General features: G+C 37.1%; 1 protein-coding gene across 5 annotated transcripts in view; it reads right to left on the bottom strand.

Moving 5' to 3' along the window:
- LOC139988417 (uncharacterized) overlaps positions 1–19,066 on the bottom strand; it is a 288,130-nt gene that overhangs the window by 155,362 nt on the left and 113,702 nt on the right. The window contains exon 1 of one of the 5 annotated variants that reach the window (XM_072005837.1): positions 7,856–8,173. The exons of the other annotated variants lie outside the window; for them this stretch is intronic. Coding sequence (XP_071861938.1) covers positions 7,856–7,940 — 85 coding nt within the window. The 5' untranslated portion in view covers positions 7,941–8,173. Of the gene's footprint in view, positions 1–7,855; positions 8,174–19,066 lie in introns of those variants that run through there. 5 annotated transcript variants of the gene reach the window in all.

Below are 19,066 nucleotides of genomic sequence, written 5' to 3'. Positions count from 1 at the left end.
GTATTTCACACAAACAACGTTATCTGCGCAAATAAATAGTCGTTTAATAATTAATTAATTTCATATTTAAGAGATATTTATTATCTCACACGTTTTATCTCCAATTGAAGTTCACCGGCAGAATTACAAAGTTCTAATATAAAAGAAAACGAGTGGAAAAGGCAAATATTTAGATAGAGAAAAGAATTCTCTTTCGTTCTATAGAGAAACTCTGTTCGTGTCCTAGAAAACGTTCGTCGCTCCAAAAATTATCTTTTATCCTCCGTTGCTGGTACAATTCCAACGAGAACACTAAGAAGTATCATTTTAAAATTATCCCCGTGAATGCGTTACTGGACCATATTAATCTTATACGCGGAATAATCATGTCGAAATTATTTGTTCATTTTTGAACGAAATACTTGATACGTAATAAAATCATTTATGCTATAAAATTACGATTTTCAACAGTAAAGTATCGTCGGTATGAGATACGTTTAAGAGAAAAGTTATATGCAATAATTCCAAATCCTCTAAAATCATTAATGTACTAGGTAAATTAATAATATTTTACTCTACACGATATTCATTGGCATACAGTTCATACGCGCAATTCCTCTTTTAATTTTAATACATAAGTATCGTAAAAGCATTCCGAACAATTTATCAATTAACAAATTAATCGTATGCCTATATTAAATAACTTTAATCAACAACATATTATTACCTATACGTATGTATTATATTCATTAGATTCTAATTATTCACACAAAGCTTAATCGATTCTGATGCTATTCGAACACGTATATATTAATTGAATGTTCAGAATTAATTTGTTAAAGGCGGAAGTATGAAACGAAGGAGAGTTAATATTAATCTACGCGTCGTATCTATGTATCGATATACGCGACACTAAATTACGGACTTGGTTCGTTGCACTTCCTTTTTTCAATTAATTTTCAACTATTACATATTCAAAGATTACGTTGAATATATTATTACAATAGACATTCCAGCGAATTGTACGGGTTCAATGTAAATCACGCGTCGCGTATTCTACATGGAAGAAGAAGCGATTGAACTTAGAAGAGCTTCAGGCAAAATCAACGATCGCTGCGACAAATCGTGAAACCAACATTGACTTTCGAATTTCACGGTTCAGCGATTCCTATAGAGCGACTTTACGTATCGCAGGACGAAGCTCTCGCAACGCGATTAAACGACTTCGACGAGATTAATCACGGTTATTAATCGCGCAGCTTTCATACGTTTAATTCAAACAGCCGATGGACACGCGTGGTCAGCCATAATTCACGTGTAGTGAAGCATGGGCGTCGCATAATCGACGCAGAAGTACCGTGGCGGGTATTAACGACGCGGCTTCGACGCGTAAATTCGCACGGCCGCTCCTGAAACGTCGGCCCGACCTCCACGCTCATAAATCTCTCTGGCCAAGGGAAAAAGCTTCCCCGACGAAAGTCGCCTTCCGGCCCGTGGCAACGGGGAATCTACGAAACATTTCCCGAAGGAGAATCTCACGTTCCTTCGGCCCTTCCGACGCGGCAAACCACCCTCGCTGCGAGACTATCAAATTTCCAGGAGGCAAATAAAGATGACGAAAGTTCCGGTGTAATAAAACCGAACGAGAACCGGAGGGAGACATGTAAAGGCTCTGGCAATCGAAAGGACAGCGGAAAGAGAGAAAAAAGAGAAACGGTAGATAAAGACAAAGACAGAAGGAAGAAAAAAATTAAATCGCTCGTACACCGGTATGAAGAAACGGCCTCCCAAAAGGGAACTTTGAGACCTAACTACAAAGAACTTCAGGTTCCACGAAAAGTCGCGTGCAAAACAAACCAGGTGAGGGACGTGGAGGAACAGCAAGGGAATGGGAAATAGAGAGAACGAGCGAAAAAAAAGGGGGCAAAAACGGGACGTGTAGGAAGAGAAAGAGAGAAGGAGAAGAACCGAGAATGAGAGACGAAGAAGGGGAAAGAAAGGCAGATAGAGAGAGCACCCTTTGGCCATGGTCGTGCGCGTTGGCCCTTCGACCCTTCAGCAACCACCAATCCCCACCCCTTTTACCCCGACTCTTCCCGCTCTCTCACCGCTGTTCCTCTTCTCTGTCGCACCCTTGCCGTGGCACCCTCGAGCGCGACCCACCCTCGCATGCTCACCACCACCTTTCCCTTCTCTCTCTACTCGCTCCCTCTTGGGACGATGTAAGTCCGCTACTCCGTCGATCAATATTACTCTCTCTTCGAGCGCGGCACGGCTCGTCTGAGCGGCAACCGAGCGCTATCATATTAAGCCGCGAGGAGCACTTTGGCTGCGAGCGAAGACCGGTCTCGACCGATCGTTGCTCGCGCCAACAAATTTTTCTGTCTGGCACCGAGTTTCGCGATAGAGTCTGCCTTTTATCTGATCCTGAAGACGTTGGCCACGCGACTACGACCGGAAACAATGTTATCGCTGCGAGAAAGGGGACCGAGATGATTCCTCGAGACTCGTGATCGACGCTCCGCGCTATGTACTAAGATATCGACTCGAGAGCAACTCACAACCTGATTCAACGACGAACCTCAACGGGGATCGTTCGAAGGAGACTCTCGATATTGTTCGAGTTTCTTTTCGCTGCGCGTTTTACGACGTGCGATGGTACTCACTTTGAAGTGTAATACACAGTTCGAAGGAGTTGCTTGGGGATATATAGTACGACGTTAGCGGAGAATTTGGGTTTATCGGAGGAGCGCGAAAGAGAAAGAAAATCTTTCTTAAGTTTGTTGCAGTTTTCTTTTCGATGAAAGGAATATGATAAAGATTCCATTGAAATATATTATGCAAGAACTAAAAGCTCCAATGGACAGGAATCGACGTTTATTCGTGTGAAAGCAGAGAACTTCCATTGTATCTTTTATAAATAACTTTTAACCTACATATGTATTTCATAATAATCCTAGAGTATAAATGTATAGTATTCAGAATGTAGGACAAACTGTTTCCTCGAGATGTTTCCGATATCGCTTTATAGCAGATTGAATATTTTATAAAAGAATACAGCAGTGACAAAATTATTTATAAAATACTCGAGCACGATCGTTCGAGAAATGAGAGAAAATCTGACCCAGTATTTGGTCATGTTCAAAAATCATTTTCAGGTAAACGTCACCGTGTTGAAGGATTAAAATTCCGTATTGATTATCAGATACCTAAGCACTTCACGCTTTTACACTGTATGCTCAGTTTACAGCAATCAATTATACACTGTCAGGAAGTTCAAACGAACGTTTAGAATCTCGACGATACATAGTGCGGCGTATGAAAGAGGATTTGGGTCAAACATACAAAAATGCATATAATACGCAGTTTTTCTGAAACTTGATATCAGGGGATCCGGCGTGAGCAAAAGTCTGCTTGTCGGATCTTTGTTGGTATTTTCCCTACTGCCTGGCGCGGCTGAGATATCTTGAATATTTATTTCTTCGTCTAACCACACACTGTGACGTTTAAGTAAACAGTGTCGATGCCGCGAACAATCTTTCCATCTTTCATACGTGTCATGCAAAAATCATTTATTCTCCTTCCCACTTTGTGCTGACATTTAATAAAGAGGAGTTTTGCGTAACTTTAAAAATGTTCTCGGAATAAATGTGGTCAGAAATTCACTCTTCAACCAAGTCGTGATTACGAATAGATTTCGTGAAAAAAATATAGAACATCGAGTGTAGCAGTTTGTGGCAGAAAAGAATTCTATAGCTTCTTAACACAGGACGATCAAAATTACAGAATGTTTCAAATCGCTTTTCTCTTTCTAATTGTTTCTTGCAAAAAGAAAGAGACTTTTAAATCGAAAATTAGTTACACATAACGAATTAAAATTATACATATCTTTGCTCAAATTCTCAAAAAAGAAAAAAAATACCTAATGTGTAACGAAACACTGTTTGACAAGAATTAACAAACAAGACTGTATCAGAATAAACGAACTAACATTCGATTGATCAGACTCCTACGTACATATGATTTCTATTAATCCTCTAATAATCTTGCAGGGAATTATTGTTCGCGTTTATATTACTTACACACTTCCGATGATCTAATGATCAAGCAACGATTATTTCGACTTTTATCCACCGCGTGCCGTACTCGATGCGATGAGTCGTAAGCTCGCAAAAATTCGTCGTCCCGGATCTTCCGCCTCTGAATAGAACGCCCGCGAACACGTCGTGACATTCGAAAGAGAGCAGATAACGGGTGGTGAAAAACGTCGACGAGATATCGCGCGACAGAACTCGCTCATCTGCACCGAGTCTAGGCATCGTCGCGAGTCGATCCGCTCGTCTGCGCCTTCTCAAATAATTCGGTTTGCGGGTAAAACGCGCGGGAAATTGCGACGCGACAAAGCCGGGTCACTGCATCGAGCCTAATCATTCATGCAAATGTGGCTGCAAATATCTCGTTGAGGTCCCGTGTTCGTTGTAGATACCGGCGTAAATCTTGCTGAATAGATCGCGCCAGGATTGGTTTACCTCTCTCTCTCTCTGGCTGTCTCTCCTCTCTCTCTCGTTCTTCCCTTCTCTCTCTACGTATGGCCAAAACGCTTTGTCGACGTTGAAATACCGTAATCTCGGGTGCAATGCGCGAGGAAAATTTGCTCGAACAACGGATCGTCAGCCGTTAATCTATTCTCGGACGACTGTTGCCGCGGTTAAAGCGGCTTCGCGGAATTACACGACAACACGCGGGTGCCACGCGGCAGATACCATGGATTTAATCACGTCGGATGGAAAGAAGATCGCTCGGACCGGCTTTGTTTTCAGATAAGTATAATAGCAAGAAGCTTTTCCTTCGCTAAATCCAGCGAAATCTATCCTGCTGAGGAAACGTGGTTTCGTGTCTGACCACAAAGCAATCGCATTCAGCAATGCTTTGTTGGTGATTTAAAGTGGTGTTTTAAATTACGGAAATAACGTTTCGGGATATATTTCGTCGTCTGGTGGAAGTGAGTTATTTAAAAGCGACTGAAGTATTGCAAGGAGGCTAAGTACGACACGATCGAAAAATGTAACGTTGTATAAGTATATTTAAAATAATTGGATATATTACAGAGTGCTTATTTGATATACATGTATTATACATATGTATAATAATAAGTTCTTCGAAGTTATTAAAATCGTATGAAATATTTTGTCTGCGTTCTTGCACTGTCATATGGTACAGTGAAAGAAACGGCACGTAGAAAAATCAGAATTTTAAATATAACAAGAAGACTTCAAATGATGAGATTAAATGAGAAGTCCTATGTGTACAAGTTTATTTATAAAAGAAATGGAACAAGGTAATAAGGTAGTATACAGGGTGATTTAATAAGAGTAAAATTCCTCGAATAAAAGATTGTAGCATAAAAAGACTCAAAGATCATACCGACCTTTTTGTTGGTGAAGTAGTTTACGAGATACGAAAATCATCTCGTTATCTCCTTGGCCACTTTTCTAAGTCTATTCTTTCTTCACGATATATCAGCTGATAAGTCAACTATTAAGTGCTATATCATGATAAAAAAAGAATGAGAAAGATACTTGATAGCAGAGTCTCGGAAAATCGATCACATAATCAACTTACTTCTTTCATATGTTACACAAATAATGGTCAAGCCTGGTACAATTAATCAAAAGAACGTTAAAATATCGATTATGAATGCCATTTTAATAAAAATGTCCCAAACGAATTATTCGCAACATGCGATGCTTCGAAAGTATTAGGTTGTCCGGAAAATGTCTTTCTTTCAACAATGCACCTTCATACAAACGTGAAATCAAGTCTGTGAAATATCGCGGTGTTTATCTCAACAGAACAAAATGGATCGTACGTAATTCGACAAAATAATATAAAACAAAAAACGTTGTGCGTCTATTGTTTCCTCATAAAACGAAAGAAACTTTTCGGACAACCTAATATAGCTTATTTTACACACAAATATATATAAACAGAATGATACAATATATAAATATATAACGAAGATATGCGAATAGTATAGCAATAAAGATAAAAGATCTGCATCGAACAGCTAACACAAGTTTATATGTATAGTTGTAGAATTTCTGAAATAATCTTACGAGAAAGTTTCTGTACTAGAATAGACAGACATAAATTCTGATGTTTTGTTCTAAACACGCTGGATCCAGGACAACAAGCGCAGAGAAGCGAAAGCTGCGTTACGTAAAGAGTGCGATCTGTTCCAGACTTGCCGGACAACTTTTAGGACGTAAACTTGTATCTGCTCGAAACAAAAACTTCCCTCCTTTCTAAGTTAATAGAAGTTCGTCCAACGGCGTTGCGAGAACGTTGTAATTTCTTGTGTATATTTGCATTCATCAGTTTTATTGTTGACGTAAAAACTAACGTGACCTCGTATCGAATTCAAAATTTTGCGAGATAATCAAGAGAAATATGTATTTAGAAAGAAAACATTTTCTTTTGTAAGTTGTATAATGAGAAACTTATAGATTCTAACGACTAAAATATACTAAAAATATGTCTCGTTTCGTATTTGGACGAATAATTTGAAATGTATATTTCCTAATTTCAAATATAGACAAAATTTTACAGAGATCCATCCTTGTACACAATTGTAACTCTTTGCTTCTTCTTTACTGTAATTTTTTAGTTTTGTCCGCAAAAATTTCGCAGTGGGTATTGTTAAATGACTTTAATCAGAAATGCACGAAACCTTTTATTTTAATTACGATTATATTAAATATTTGTGTTGCTTTCTTATCTTTCACGATACTGCGTTTACCTCCTTTTGGTACGGTTGCTTGATATTTGTAATAATATGAGAATTTATCATATTTTACTGTTTTGAAATTATCGGTAAATAAACAAAATGTCAATCGATGATACAAGTAGTACGTATGCAAACGATACGTATCACGCAGTACTTTTCATTCGACAAATATTGAATAAATACGTTACAATAACACGACCGTATCATTTATGCGTCGCATTTAGTAAAATAAATGCTTAGTAAACAGTGGATGTTTATCATTCGGATCTCTAGTATTCAGCCAATCCCAACAAAAATTGCGTATTATATTTCGCAGGCTAAATTTTGTTGATAAACACATCATACGTAGAAACAAGCGAAACTCAGTAACACGGAAAATAATTTGAACGTACAGGTTCGAAATAAAAAAGAAAAATTCATTTTCATAACTCGGATGTTCCAAAATATCGATAATTCGAAATTATCAACGTAATATATTATTCAGCAGATAATCGATAACTAAATCACATATTATCTGCGGCAAATGAAGTTTTCGTCAGTCACGAAAATTATTAATCTTTGTGTTCCAAAGTTATATAGTTCATTGCAGCAATTACCGTAGGTACAAATCCAAAAGCACCGATTTTATTCGTTTACAGATATTTCCCTTAACACTACACCCATATCGGCATCTGATTAAAAATTATTATTATCCAAAGATATGCAGATCCAGATAGAAATATGTAAGAGGCGCATAAGAAGATTAAAGAATTCTAAGTGTATTATCTAAGTGTATTATCGCATACCTATCCAACGATATATTCACGGTCGTTCACCCTCGTTACTCTTTTCCTATTTTAGCTGCTGAAAAACTCCTCGCTTACCCAACAAACCACACCTCAGTCTCTAATCCCTCGTACAACCCTTACGACGACCTATACACTTTCGCAACCCTGACAACCCCTATCCTCGTCCCTCTTGCAACCACTTGTCGACCAAACGTCCAACGAGAAACGCTCTCCCTTCGTTGCCCCTTTGTGTAACCATAGAGTACCGGCAAACATAAAATCGTCTCATACAACAACGATATTAAAAAGTTACAAAACTCACAGTTGTCGTTCCTCGCCTGGACCAGGTCCTGGCACAATGTTAGTGCCAGAAGCAGGAAGGCGCACGAGCCTCCCATCAACCACATTCTTCTTCTTATTTTTCGTCACTCGCAGCAGATACATACGAGCGAAGAAGTCGAGGCCATCAGTCCGAAACGCGACCAAAGTCGCGCGGCAACGACGCACGATCACAAACGACCCGAGAAACTCGAGGGGAAACAAGCGCGAAGGTTAAACGCCGTACAAGAATGAGATACGAATACGCGGACGTAACCTTTCGATGTTAAACGAACACGACGAACCGCACCCCGCGCTGTATTACGCGCGACTGATCGCCACCGGTCGGCGCGATTTTACGCGCGAACCTACTCCGCGGTCGGACCACGCGCATGCGCGCTGCCGTCACTAGAAGGGTGTGGATAGACGGGGGTTGAAAGGATCACGACGTACTACGCCGACACCCACGCTCATTGTAGAGGCAAGTTAATGAGGGAAAAGATACAGGCTGGTTTTACGAGAGTATCGCAATACAGGGTGTGTCCGTGAGGCAGCTCGCGCCACGCACAGTAAATGCAAGGGGGATACGCGTTTCTGTGTGCATAACCGGGTCTGGCCGCTTCGCCCGTTAAATGGAATCGTCGTGCTGTTCCTCATGATTGTCTTGGCCTTTTATGGCCGCCGGAAGGGCTCGATACGCGGACGGCCTAGCACGCCCTTTTATCACGCTCTTTTCCTATGCAAACGTCGATGCTTTTTCGTGGATGAAAGGGCGGAATTTTCGGCGCGTGTGCTTTTGTCTTTGTTGAAAGCTTCCAGTACAGTGGCTACAAGAGGCATTCGTATACTGTTGCATTTATTTATCGTATTTACAGTTAAGGTAAAACGATTCTTTGTGTTAAACAGTGCCCTTAGCGTGGAACATCGTTTAGTAACAACATTCTGAGGAATAAGAGATGTATAACATATTCTTCCGAGCGTCCGGATTAATTTTCAGAAAAAAAAGAATGTAATACTAATAAATATCTGACAAATGGTAAAGATAAGTATAGTTACCGCTTCATGAGATAAAATGTACACGGGTGTTTTAAAAAATAATCTGCGTCAAAGTGCAGAAGAAAATGGGTTTGAAAGACAACTCCAACTTGATGCAAGATAGTAGTTCCAAAGTATAATGATAGTAATACGCGAACGTGGCTCTTTTAGAAGAATGGATAAATATTTTAAGCAGAATACTCATCGATTTGATAAATTCAATACCACTACGGCTTCGAACCATAATAAAATCAGAAGAAAACCTCATTAAGCGTTAAAATAATTAAATCTAACGATTTCCTCTTCTAGATATAAGGTGAAAATCTTATTATTTGTTCTCAGCAAACTGTAACTATGTGAATATTTATTACGCATATATTTTTGCCATTTTTTAGATATTTGTTAATATCTTCACAAAGGGTATACATATTCCATCTTCTTTTTTATGAAAATTATTCCGCACGCTTGTAAGAATATGTACATATCTTTTATTTTATTAAAATTTTGTTAAACAATGTCCTGCGATATTTCCGTTGATATTAATTACTGTACGAATACTTTTCACACTGACTTTGTACGTTAATTAATTAGATCCGAGTATAATAAAATATTATTTACGTTCGTATCGTTTAGTAGTATAGCAACTCATACGATCACAAAAATTTGATACTACGGAAATAAAATGTAGAATCTAATAGAAAAAACTCTTCGTTGGAGAACAGAAGTACGTACAAATACCTTCTGTAGCCATTGTATGCGTCAGCGTTACTTTAATTAGGTACTTGTTAGTTCACATCTCTGTTCGTTAGTATCAGGCGTTTTCGAGGTTCCTAGGAAGTTTACGCTAATAGATACTGATTATTTGCGGAGCAAGAAGATGTTAATTTTGTTGTGTAGCGAATAATGAAATAAATAAAACAGAAAATAGAATAGAATAAATACAACAGATAATAGGATTTTGATGAATACATTCGTATTACAACTGTTGGAACTACAAACAGCGATGAAACATGGGAATAATAATGTGAATTTGATTCAATTCTTAATTGCGTTTTGTTCACCTATTTTCTTGAAAGTTTTATAATGTATAATTTGCCTTGCCATGATAAATAGTAATTATTCAAACGGGAATTTCATTGAAACATCTATCTTCTATCGTCTATCTTCTGAAAAATTGTACGAGCTTACGATATTTATTTCATTATGAAGAATAAATTATATTAACATTAAGCGTGCGTAAATATGTATATAAAATATAACTTGCAATCATTATTTGCTCGAAACTATCAGAACTTTTTCTAGTCACCTTCTTTTAAGAAGCATCATAATAAAACGTAACTGTAAGAGTCTCTTCATAAAACATCGACGCAAAACAACAAGAACGATAATATTTTCCAATAATTATTTTAATTATTGCGTATCTCACGACAGCAATTTATTTTTCAAACTGTCATCAACCTGTCAGAAACTGCGTGAAATTTCAACAGAATAGAGCGTGAAATCGATTTAATAAAAATACACGGGAATTAAGGGACATCCTTTGCTACGGCCCTGTCCATTCCGATCGCAATTTTTCCCCGATAACCGAATACAAAACAGAAATAAATAGATAGAATCGGAAAAAAAATATGTGTAACGCTCGTACTTGCACGAACTTGCACGAACATTTAAAAAACGATAGTTGTTTGAAAAAACTTTTTTCTGCGTGAGTTTGACATTTGCGTTGGTTTCGCTGCCTGTGTGTAACTGAATCCGCAGTTTGCGTGTGAATGAGAGGAAAATAAAAATGTGGGACAATATCGTTGAAAAATAACGGACGACAAAAGTAATTACGATGATGTCGTAAAAAAAAAACCGCTATACGAAAATGTTCTACGATGCTATATTTTTCGACGGCGTACAATCGTACAAACACGTGCGACAGTAACGTTGAACATTACGTTCGTAACGAGACGCGCATTAACCGCGATCTAACTGAAACAAAATGAATCTCGAAGTATTGTATTACCAACGTGAAATAATCTCCGAGAATATAACGTCGCAATGGAAAACTTTCTGGGCGCACTGGATGATAAATAACGTTGGAAACACGCAAAAGTAAATGTTTAATCAAGGAGATGTTGAAATTTCAGAAATTGGAAAACGAAACGAAACGAACATTCCTTCGCATAGCTACGCAAGAAACCATCCTTTTCTCTGTTTAGTTCATCTGCATCCGGTGTATAAATATTTTAAAACAGTAGGAAATGGGACAATAGCATTGTCTTCGTAAAATATCTCCACTTTCTTCCACAAATGTTTAAGAATTGTATTTATGCAAATTATACGATATATGCAGAAAATACTAACACACATAACACACCAGTAGTAATTCTTTCGTCGGTCGAAGGCGCATTGTTAATTTCAGACTATCTTTACTTTTTTCAACATTCCCGTATAACTCCTTTTCAAATATTTCCTTATCCATGATATAATAGTAATGGGCGTTTATCACCGCTGTAACTCGTTATACTTCAAAAACGTCACTTCCTACAAATTTCGAAGTCCTACCTAATTATAATTTTCACACCACGTGTATTATAACAGTACGCAATATCGTACAACTACGAGCGAATGAACTTGAATGAAAGCTCGTTATGCGGGCGTTGCATTAAGTTATTAGACATAAACGCCTAACATTGTGCAGCCAGAATTCAGTACGCAAATTAAGAGGGTTGGTTAGCCAATTTGCGGGACAATTGCAACCGTCATCAACGGCGCTTTTCACTCAGCGAACACCTAATTTCGTGGACAGAAATCTGCTAACGCCGGTCACCCGTCAACCTCATAAAGCCCGTGTATAATAGTGGACGTGGTGACGAAAAAAGCGAAAAAGGAACGAAGTTTCTCTCCGCCTTACGTGAAACTTCGTGTCCATCGGCCAGAGGATTTTAAATTCCTCACGGCCACTGACGAAGTGACATCGAAGACGACCGTGTAGCCCACGAGACGAGTGGAATTGCAAATCATCGTCGCGGAACTTGCCGTTCTCCCTGCAGGAAATGCTTCAAAGAAATGTTGCGGATTCGACTGCAGAGAGTAACCCTAATACGCTTTTCCGTGCTGCAGAGTTGGAAACACGACTAGCGAAACGGTATAGAGGCGAGCACAGCTCTCTATCGCGCATCGTCACGCGTTGCTATTGTCGTCTTATTTGTATAGAGTAGAACTACATTTGTTGGAAAGAAACTTCAGTTGATGCCCGATTCACTGAATTCTGCTGATTAAATTGAACCATGACGTGCAAAAGCCTAAAAATCGTTGATGATCTGAAATTGAGTAATAGTTGGAAGATTTAAGAAGAAAAAGCTAGCTTCATTTCTATCGGCAACATTTTATTTCTTCGTGTTGTTTCTGACAAAAGTATTAACAACATTAGCATATTTATCACGAGTAACGTTCTTTAGATTTATTATTTCAAGAGATTTATTTAGATTTATTATTTTCCACTTCTATTGATTTTATTTTTAGTCAAGCGGTTTGGAAATTCCTTGGAAAATGACTACAAGCCCAAAACGGAAGTATGACTTGGTACTTTCAATAATTTTATAATGTAAGAGTAGTTCTATTCTAAGATTGGCAATTTTTTGCAAAATAAAGATCAACATCGTGGGATCCACACTGTGTTCGACTAATTTTTTGTTATTTTAAAGGTTCGTAAGTTTCTTGGTCCAATTCATTTATCTGAATGTGAACTCCTGTGTATTATATCAGCTTCAATTATATAAACTGTTTGTTCCCTGACAAGTCCAGATAAATGGAAGCCTATTGTATGTGATGTTTTCTCTCCAATAATACATATTGCCGTTCCAGTGCAACAATGGCGCAACCGAAGAAAAGTAACTTTTCAGAGGAAGAAAATCAATTTCACTTAGTAACACTTGCGATTAAATAAGGAAGGAACCGTTTTATGATGTTGGAATAAACAACGCTTGTTTGCATTTTCATATCTCCATCTAGAGGCTAGAGATGTTAGAAAAATTATTAAATTTTTATGGTAGAAAGATCAGATATGTCCGAGGCTGGCAATTTGTCTCAAAATTTGCAAATTTTCAGTTACGTTATTATCGCAGTGGAACGGCCATACGCATATAACGAAGATTGTATAACATTCTTTTTAAATATAAAATTTTAATGCTAATAGTCAAAGAACAATTTCTTTTGCTACTCTATCAGAAAAAATTAAAAATTCCTCGACTAATCAATTTTACTAACCAAACTAATTGATCGCAAAAAGACGTATAAGACAAGAGGAGTTAACTATTTTAAAAATTTCATAATTGAAAGGCAAAAGCAAGATGTGATAGCAGAAGCTAGCAACGTGAAATTATAACAACGAGTAACAGATACAGAATAAGTTTTACAGAATTGAAGCAGTTAGGAATCATAAATTTAAAGTATTGACCATACAGTGGGGCAATTATCTGCAAACAGCTAAATTAATTGAAAAAGATGCAGAAAATAAATTTTCTTCTTCCATTGGATAATATTTTATTCTTGAATCTTTCAGCTACGGTGCATAATTAAGTTATTTAATTATTTCTCAAAATCTGTAATCTGATCACTGCTAGAAATATTTTATTGATATTGAATGCCTTAGGTATTAACGTTGTCTATCTTAATACCTAGAATTTATAATATCGATATTTAAAGTAAGTTAAATAAATTAGAATTTAACAGATTTCTACTAAATTATTTAATAATATTTGAAACGTTCACACTTCTGCTCAATATAAATACTAAGGAATAATATATTTATAATTTAGTAGTATCGAACACACAGTGTGTTGCAAAATAATTTCTCTTCGTGAAGATTTCAATTTCTACAATAATAATAATAATAATAGTAATGTTAATAATAATAACAATAGTAATATTCAATAACATTGTTAAAATCCAGTATTCACGTTGTACAATTAACGACTTTTCGCCAACAAGTTTCAATGAAGTCTCAGGATATCTTGAAAAACCGCATTGAATGGTAGTTCTTAGCTTAAAGTTAGACCGAAAGAAGAAGCAGCCGCGCATTGATTCGAGTTCGCGAAATACGGTGTATGAAGTGGCCATCTTCTCTGGGTCGAAAGCTGATGAATCGAAACGGCCACGTCAATGAAAACACACGTCACATTGGTTCCACAGGATTTCATGATAAGAGACGGCCGAGTGTACTTGAAAATACTGGCATACAAACGGTTCACGTTGTATCAGGCTACGTATCTCAGAGATAATATTGAAATTTCGTCCTTTGACGTTCTGAATCGCGAGAGCGCTCGATTAACTGGTTCAATTTATTGTGCGCCGTTACAAATGAATTTAAATAAATTCATGAATACAGCGGCATAAATTTCCCTAAAAATAACCGGGTTACTCTGCAGCCTCCGCTATAAATAATACACTCCACCGACTCGGGAAAGTATTAAATCAATGGATATGAAATATCGTGGAAGCAATTAATTGGTGTAGCTGTTACGTAAGCCGGTTCGATAGGATTAATACGATTGTTAGAGAAAATAAACCACCTCTCGGAAAATCTCTCTCGTTTGCCTATTTTAAATATAATTTCATCATTAGACTACGAATAAAAGAACCTGTAATCTTCGTTCGATCGTCCTTTATCGTTAGCATAATCGAGGTAATAGAGTCACTGTTTTTAAACGTTCGCACGCGATAGCGAAATTGTCAATCTTACGAACTGTTCTATTATTCGATACGTTCTTTACCTTCAAGTTGCATAACTTTGAAACTGTGTGAAAAATAAGAATATTGTCGATGAATAGTTACAGTAATCGAGTTATCAGCGTAGCAAGTTTTTCGATTTCTTCCATTAAAATGAAACGTTTCACGCTTTCTCTTTCGTAAATATCCCTTCGCTTAAGTTTACTTTCGTTTTACAATGAAGTTTATCAGGAATAGAAAGACTGAAAAATTAAAGAAGAAATAACAACGCCGTGTTTTATTATACAATGTAACGAACTCGTTCTATGGAAGCTGCAACATTATTTCCGCATGGGAAAAGAGTAGGATTAAATTCGTGTTTTAATTATTCAAGCGCGTTAAAGATTTTATGCCTGGCGACAGTAGAGTGAGTCATACTCTGTCAGACCCGCTCTTACGCTGAAATAATAAAGTCTGTATTAGTCGCACGATGCGATGTTTGCGTCACGCAATGTTACACATGTGTTACAACTTTATAGCTTTAATTTCAGACGCGACCAATGCGCCTGGAGTTTAGCACGGGATTTACTATAATGATATCCCTTTTTCAAATTCAAATAAACACTTTCGCGTAACACAGAGTTTGAAAATCTTTTTAATTATTCGAATTTATCTGTTCGTCGCAATGGTAACTTTACATTCTCGTTTGCAAAAAATTAGTAATTTCACGTGTGTAAGCGAATTTATTATTATTTCATATTAACACCGTATACCACAGTTTCAATATTTTTACGTAACCAACAAGCGATCTTTTTTTCAATCCTCTTTGTTTTTCAATTCTGTTTTTAATAATTATACAATTTTCGTCCCTTTGTATTACTTTCGGAATTTAATTTCGATAAGCCGTGCTTTTGAAACAGCAAATTTCGACTTCGATCTTTTCTCAATCGCGATTAACGTTCTTTTTATAAGTACTGCTTGAAAATGACAATTTATGAGCGTACATATATTTCTTGGTTCGTAGCGTTGTTGAACCGAGAATGGTAATAACTATTTTTCAGAAGTTGCCACATCTTTTCTACACCTTCTTTGTCGTTTTTCTCTGGCACACTTTTATGAATCTCTTAAGTAGACTGTTCTTTGATTGCCAAATAATCTCCTCATATTTTACCAGTTCTACAACCTCCACGGGTAGAAGCACGACCAAGTATTAGGACTTGCTCCATAACTTCTTCCTCGGGGTGCTTAGTAAGAATAATATCTTCACTTTACCAAACGTGATTCTCACGTTTTCAAGTCTCTTACATTGAATGCCCGATAATTCAACCAATAATACGATCATGACGCACGGTTATCTCAAGCGTTATTTCATACTTATTGCAACTTCATCAAACGGACTACGACAACAAATGTAGTTGCTAGGAATTCCTTTCAGAATATTTTATCAATTTTCCTTTTATTTTTAAACATTTTTGGAAAAAAGCGTGGCTAGGCTTCCACTTGATTGATATTCGATTCAAACTAACAAAATAAACAAATTGCAAATGTACAAACGAACTCGGAATTACAGAGACAATTATAAATTGTTAACAATTAGCGTTGTCTTCAAACTACCACATTTGTACTTGCTTTTTACATACGACATTTACATAAGACTTGCGTACTTCTTTTTCTGTCGCTCGATTCTAGTCCGATCTCATTTCTGTTGCTTCAAACCGAATCAAAATTAAATTAAAAATGTTGCTGCTTTCGCTGTTTTTCTTTGAACTGTATATTTGTCGACGAACTAACGGATCACCGTGACAATCCAAAATTGAGTTTCTCACTTCTAATACACAGTCGCGCGCGTTAAAACCTTGTCACGGTACATCGATTATCGCGCGTCTCCCCTTCCATTTCCCGCGTGTTCTCTTTTTCTCTGGTATCAGCGCCGAGGGCTACCGCGGTAAGAAACTTTGCCACAGGGAAACTCGTGGCGGATGGTACACAGTTCTGGGCCGATCGGAAGTTCCGCAGGCCACACGGTCCCCGCGTGTGCAGAAATTCGATGTGTTAATTTACCAACTTGTTTCGGTTTCGCGAAGAATTCTCCCGCACCAACTCGATCTACTATTACTTCGACTCATCATCGGATCATCAATGTTTCAGCTGCGTCTAGTGATCCTACCATCATTGGTTGCTATTGATTTATCGATTATTCTTTGACTATTTCTCGAGAAACTTATTGCTTATTACAGATGTAAATATTTTTAACTTTCACCGGAAGTCAACGGAGAGTTTTTATCTTAATACTTTTAAATAAATACGTATCTTTGTGCTTCGAATCGATAAAAGGAGTTCGATGAATATTTTTTGTAAGAAATAAAAATAGAAGGAAAGTTATCTATGGAATACTCGTAGAAACTTGCTCCTACAATTACGTTAAAAAGTGGCAAGATTCGGGATTTTGAAAGCTCATTATCCTTCCTGGAGGAAGACAATGCCGTACAGTTAGGAAAAATTCTTGCCAATTAAATTTTAATAAAAATATAACAAATTTAAAAAGAATATAATTTTGCATCAAATTAAACTACGAACGTAATTTTATTTTCGTATCTGTTTTTCGTTCAATAAATATTTTTACGAACTTCTACATCTGTTTCATTGCTTTACGTCTACTTAAATGTGCTTCTGACGAAATATTGCACAGATATAGTTACTTTCAATGTTGCAACGTAATGCGAAATCCCGTTATTCGCAAGAACAGGCGTTCAGAATCATCTTTTAGATCGTTTTCGACATTTTTTACTGCACGTAAAATAATCGTTTCTTACAATATTACTTTATTCTATATCAGAAATGAAGTTTGTGCGCTATTGATTTTACAAGCTCTTCATAAATATCACGATTCTACAAACAAAGGAGAGTTTCAACTTGGTATATTTCGAAACAGAATTTTGATAGATACGCCATTATCCCATATAACTCGTCGATCTATAATATTAGGTTGTCCGAAAAGTTTCTTTCGTTTTTTAAGGAAATAATATGCGCACAATGTTTTTTGTTTTATATTAGTTTACTGAATATAATAATAAAAATATAACAAAATGGATCATACCTAATTCAATAAAATAATAGAAAACAAAAATTGTTGTTCATAATCACATCATCGCCTTATGAAACGAAAGGAACTTTTCGGACAACCTAATATAACGCACGATGGGCAGTGAGACGAAGATTAGCATAAACTTTTCTTTGTCGATTCGATCCGTGATCAGATCATTTAACTACGATTAAACCATCGAGCGCGACTGTAGTGGTTTACTGGCGAGAAAAAAAGCATCGATAACGTTGCATCTTCGTCGAGGAGGAGAAAGCAGCTCGTAGGGTAAAAGTATGGTCGCGCTTAAGGTTGCGGGGAAATTTGAATTTAAATTTAAATGCAAGCTCTGAAGAAAGTTTATTAAAAACGAAGACGAACGGCTGTCGGCTAGCTGTCTTTCTTGCTCTCGTTTTATTCAAATGAAATTACACGAAATTGCATCGTTAATTAAACTACATCCTGTCAAAAATCGGTAAAAATAATCTCGAACCATGTAACATAGAACATGAAGTTCAGTTCGACGTAGAATCCCAAACGACTATGTTTGCACGAATTTATCTTTTCTTCTGACACGTAAAAAACTTATACGCAAATATTCGCTCAATCTTTTCGACACGCTTACAAAAGATTTCGATAGGAGAGAAAATTGCTAATTTATCCGATGTAAAGAATCCGATGTTTCCCATTAAAAGATAACAGCAAACGATATAACCAACGATGAATCTAATATTTTTCGATGAAATAACGTCGATTTATAATTTATATTATCCGTATCGATATTGCACAGCTATGGCACGGTTCCCTTTCGACGACCATTCTTATGGGTAATAAGATAAAACTGTTATAACCTAGCGTATCCGTCCCGGAACGTTACGTACGTAACGGTGCCGACACATCCACGACAGGACGTTGAAACGCGCGTTTTAACCCCTTAAGGCTACCCTTTAACCCCTACAGACGAGCAACTTTTTGATCCTGCGTTCCTGCTGCGTCACGCGTTTGTCTTCGTTGCTTTTAATTGAAGAAAACAAAGAAAGACATATATGACGCTGTCGTATTTTTCGTTACGCGTCTGCACTGATCCTAAATCCTGTCGTCGATACAAATGTTGTCGAAATGAAAAATTCGTGAAACACGGGCTCTGTGTTCGACACGATGTAACGATAACTGTGTTTTATTTAACTTAGTCATTTTCTTCTTTTTTTTTTTCTTTAACGCCTGGGGACACGTCTTATGGAAATGTGCGAACACTTGAAAAGTTAAACGAGACCGTTCACGCTTATCCGTCAGCGACCGGTACGTGAGGTTATCGTTACGTGACGAGCCGCCGTGCCGTATAAAATATAAGTCGACCTATAATTGTATTTTCGGATGATCTCGCTGACAGAATGGCTGAAATTACGG

Source organism: Bombus fervidus, chromosome 6 (assembly GCF_041682495.2).
Source record: "Bombus fervidus isolate BK054 chromosome 6, iyBomFerv1, whole genome shotgun sequence".
NCBI classification, from domain to species: Eukaryota; Metazoa; Arthropoda; class Insecta; order Hymenoptera; family Apidae; genus Bombus; species Bombus fervidus.
The sequence above is the reverse complement of the archived record's forward strand: the minus strand, read 5'-3'. Positions and strand labels throughout refer to the sequence as shown.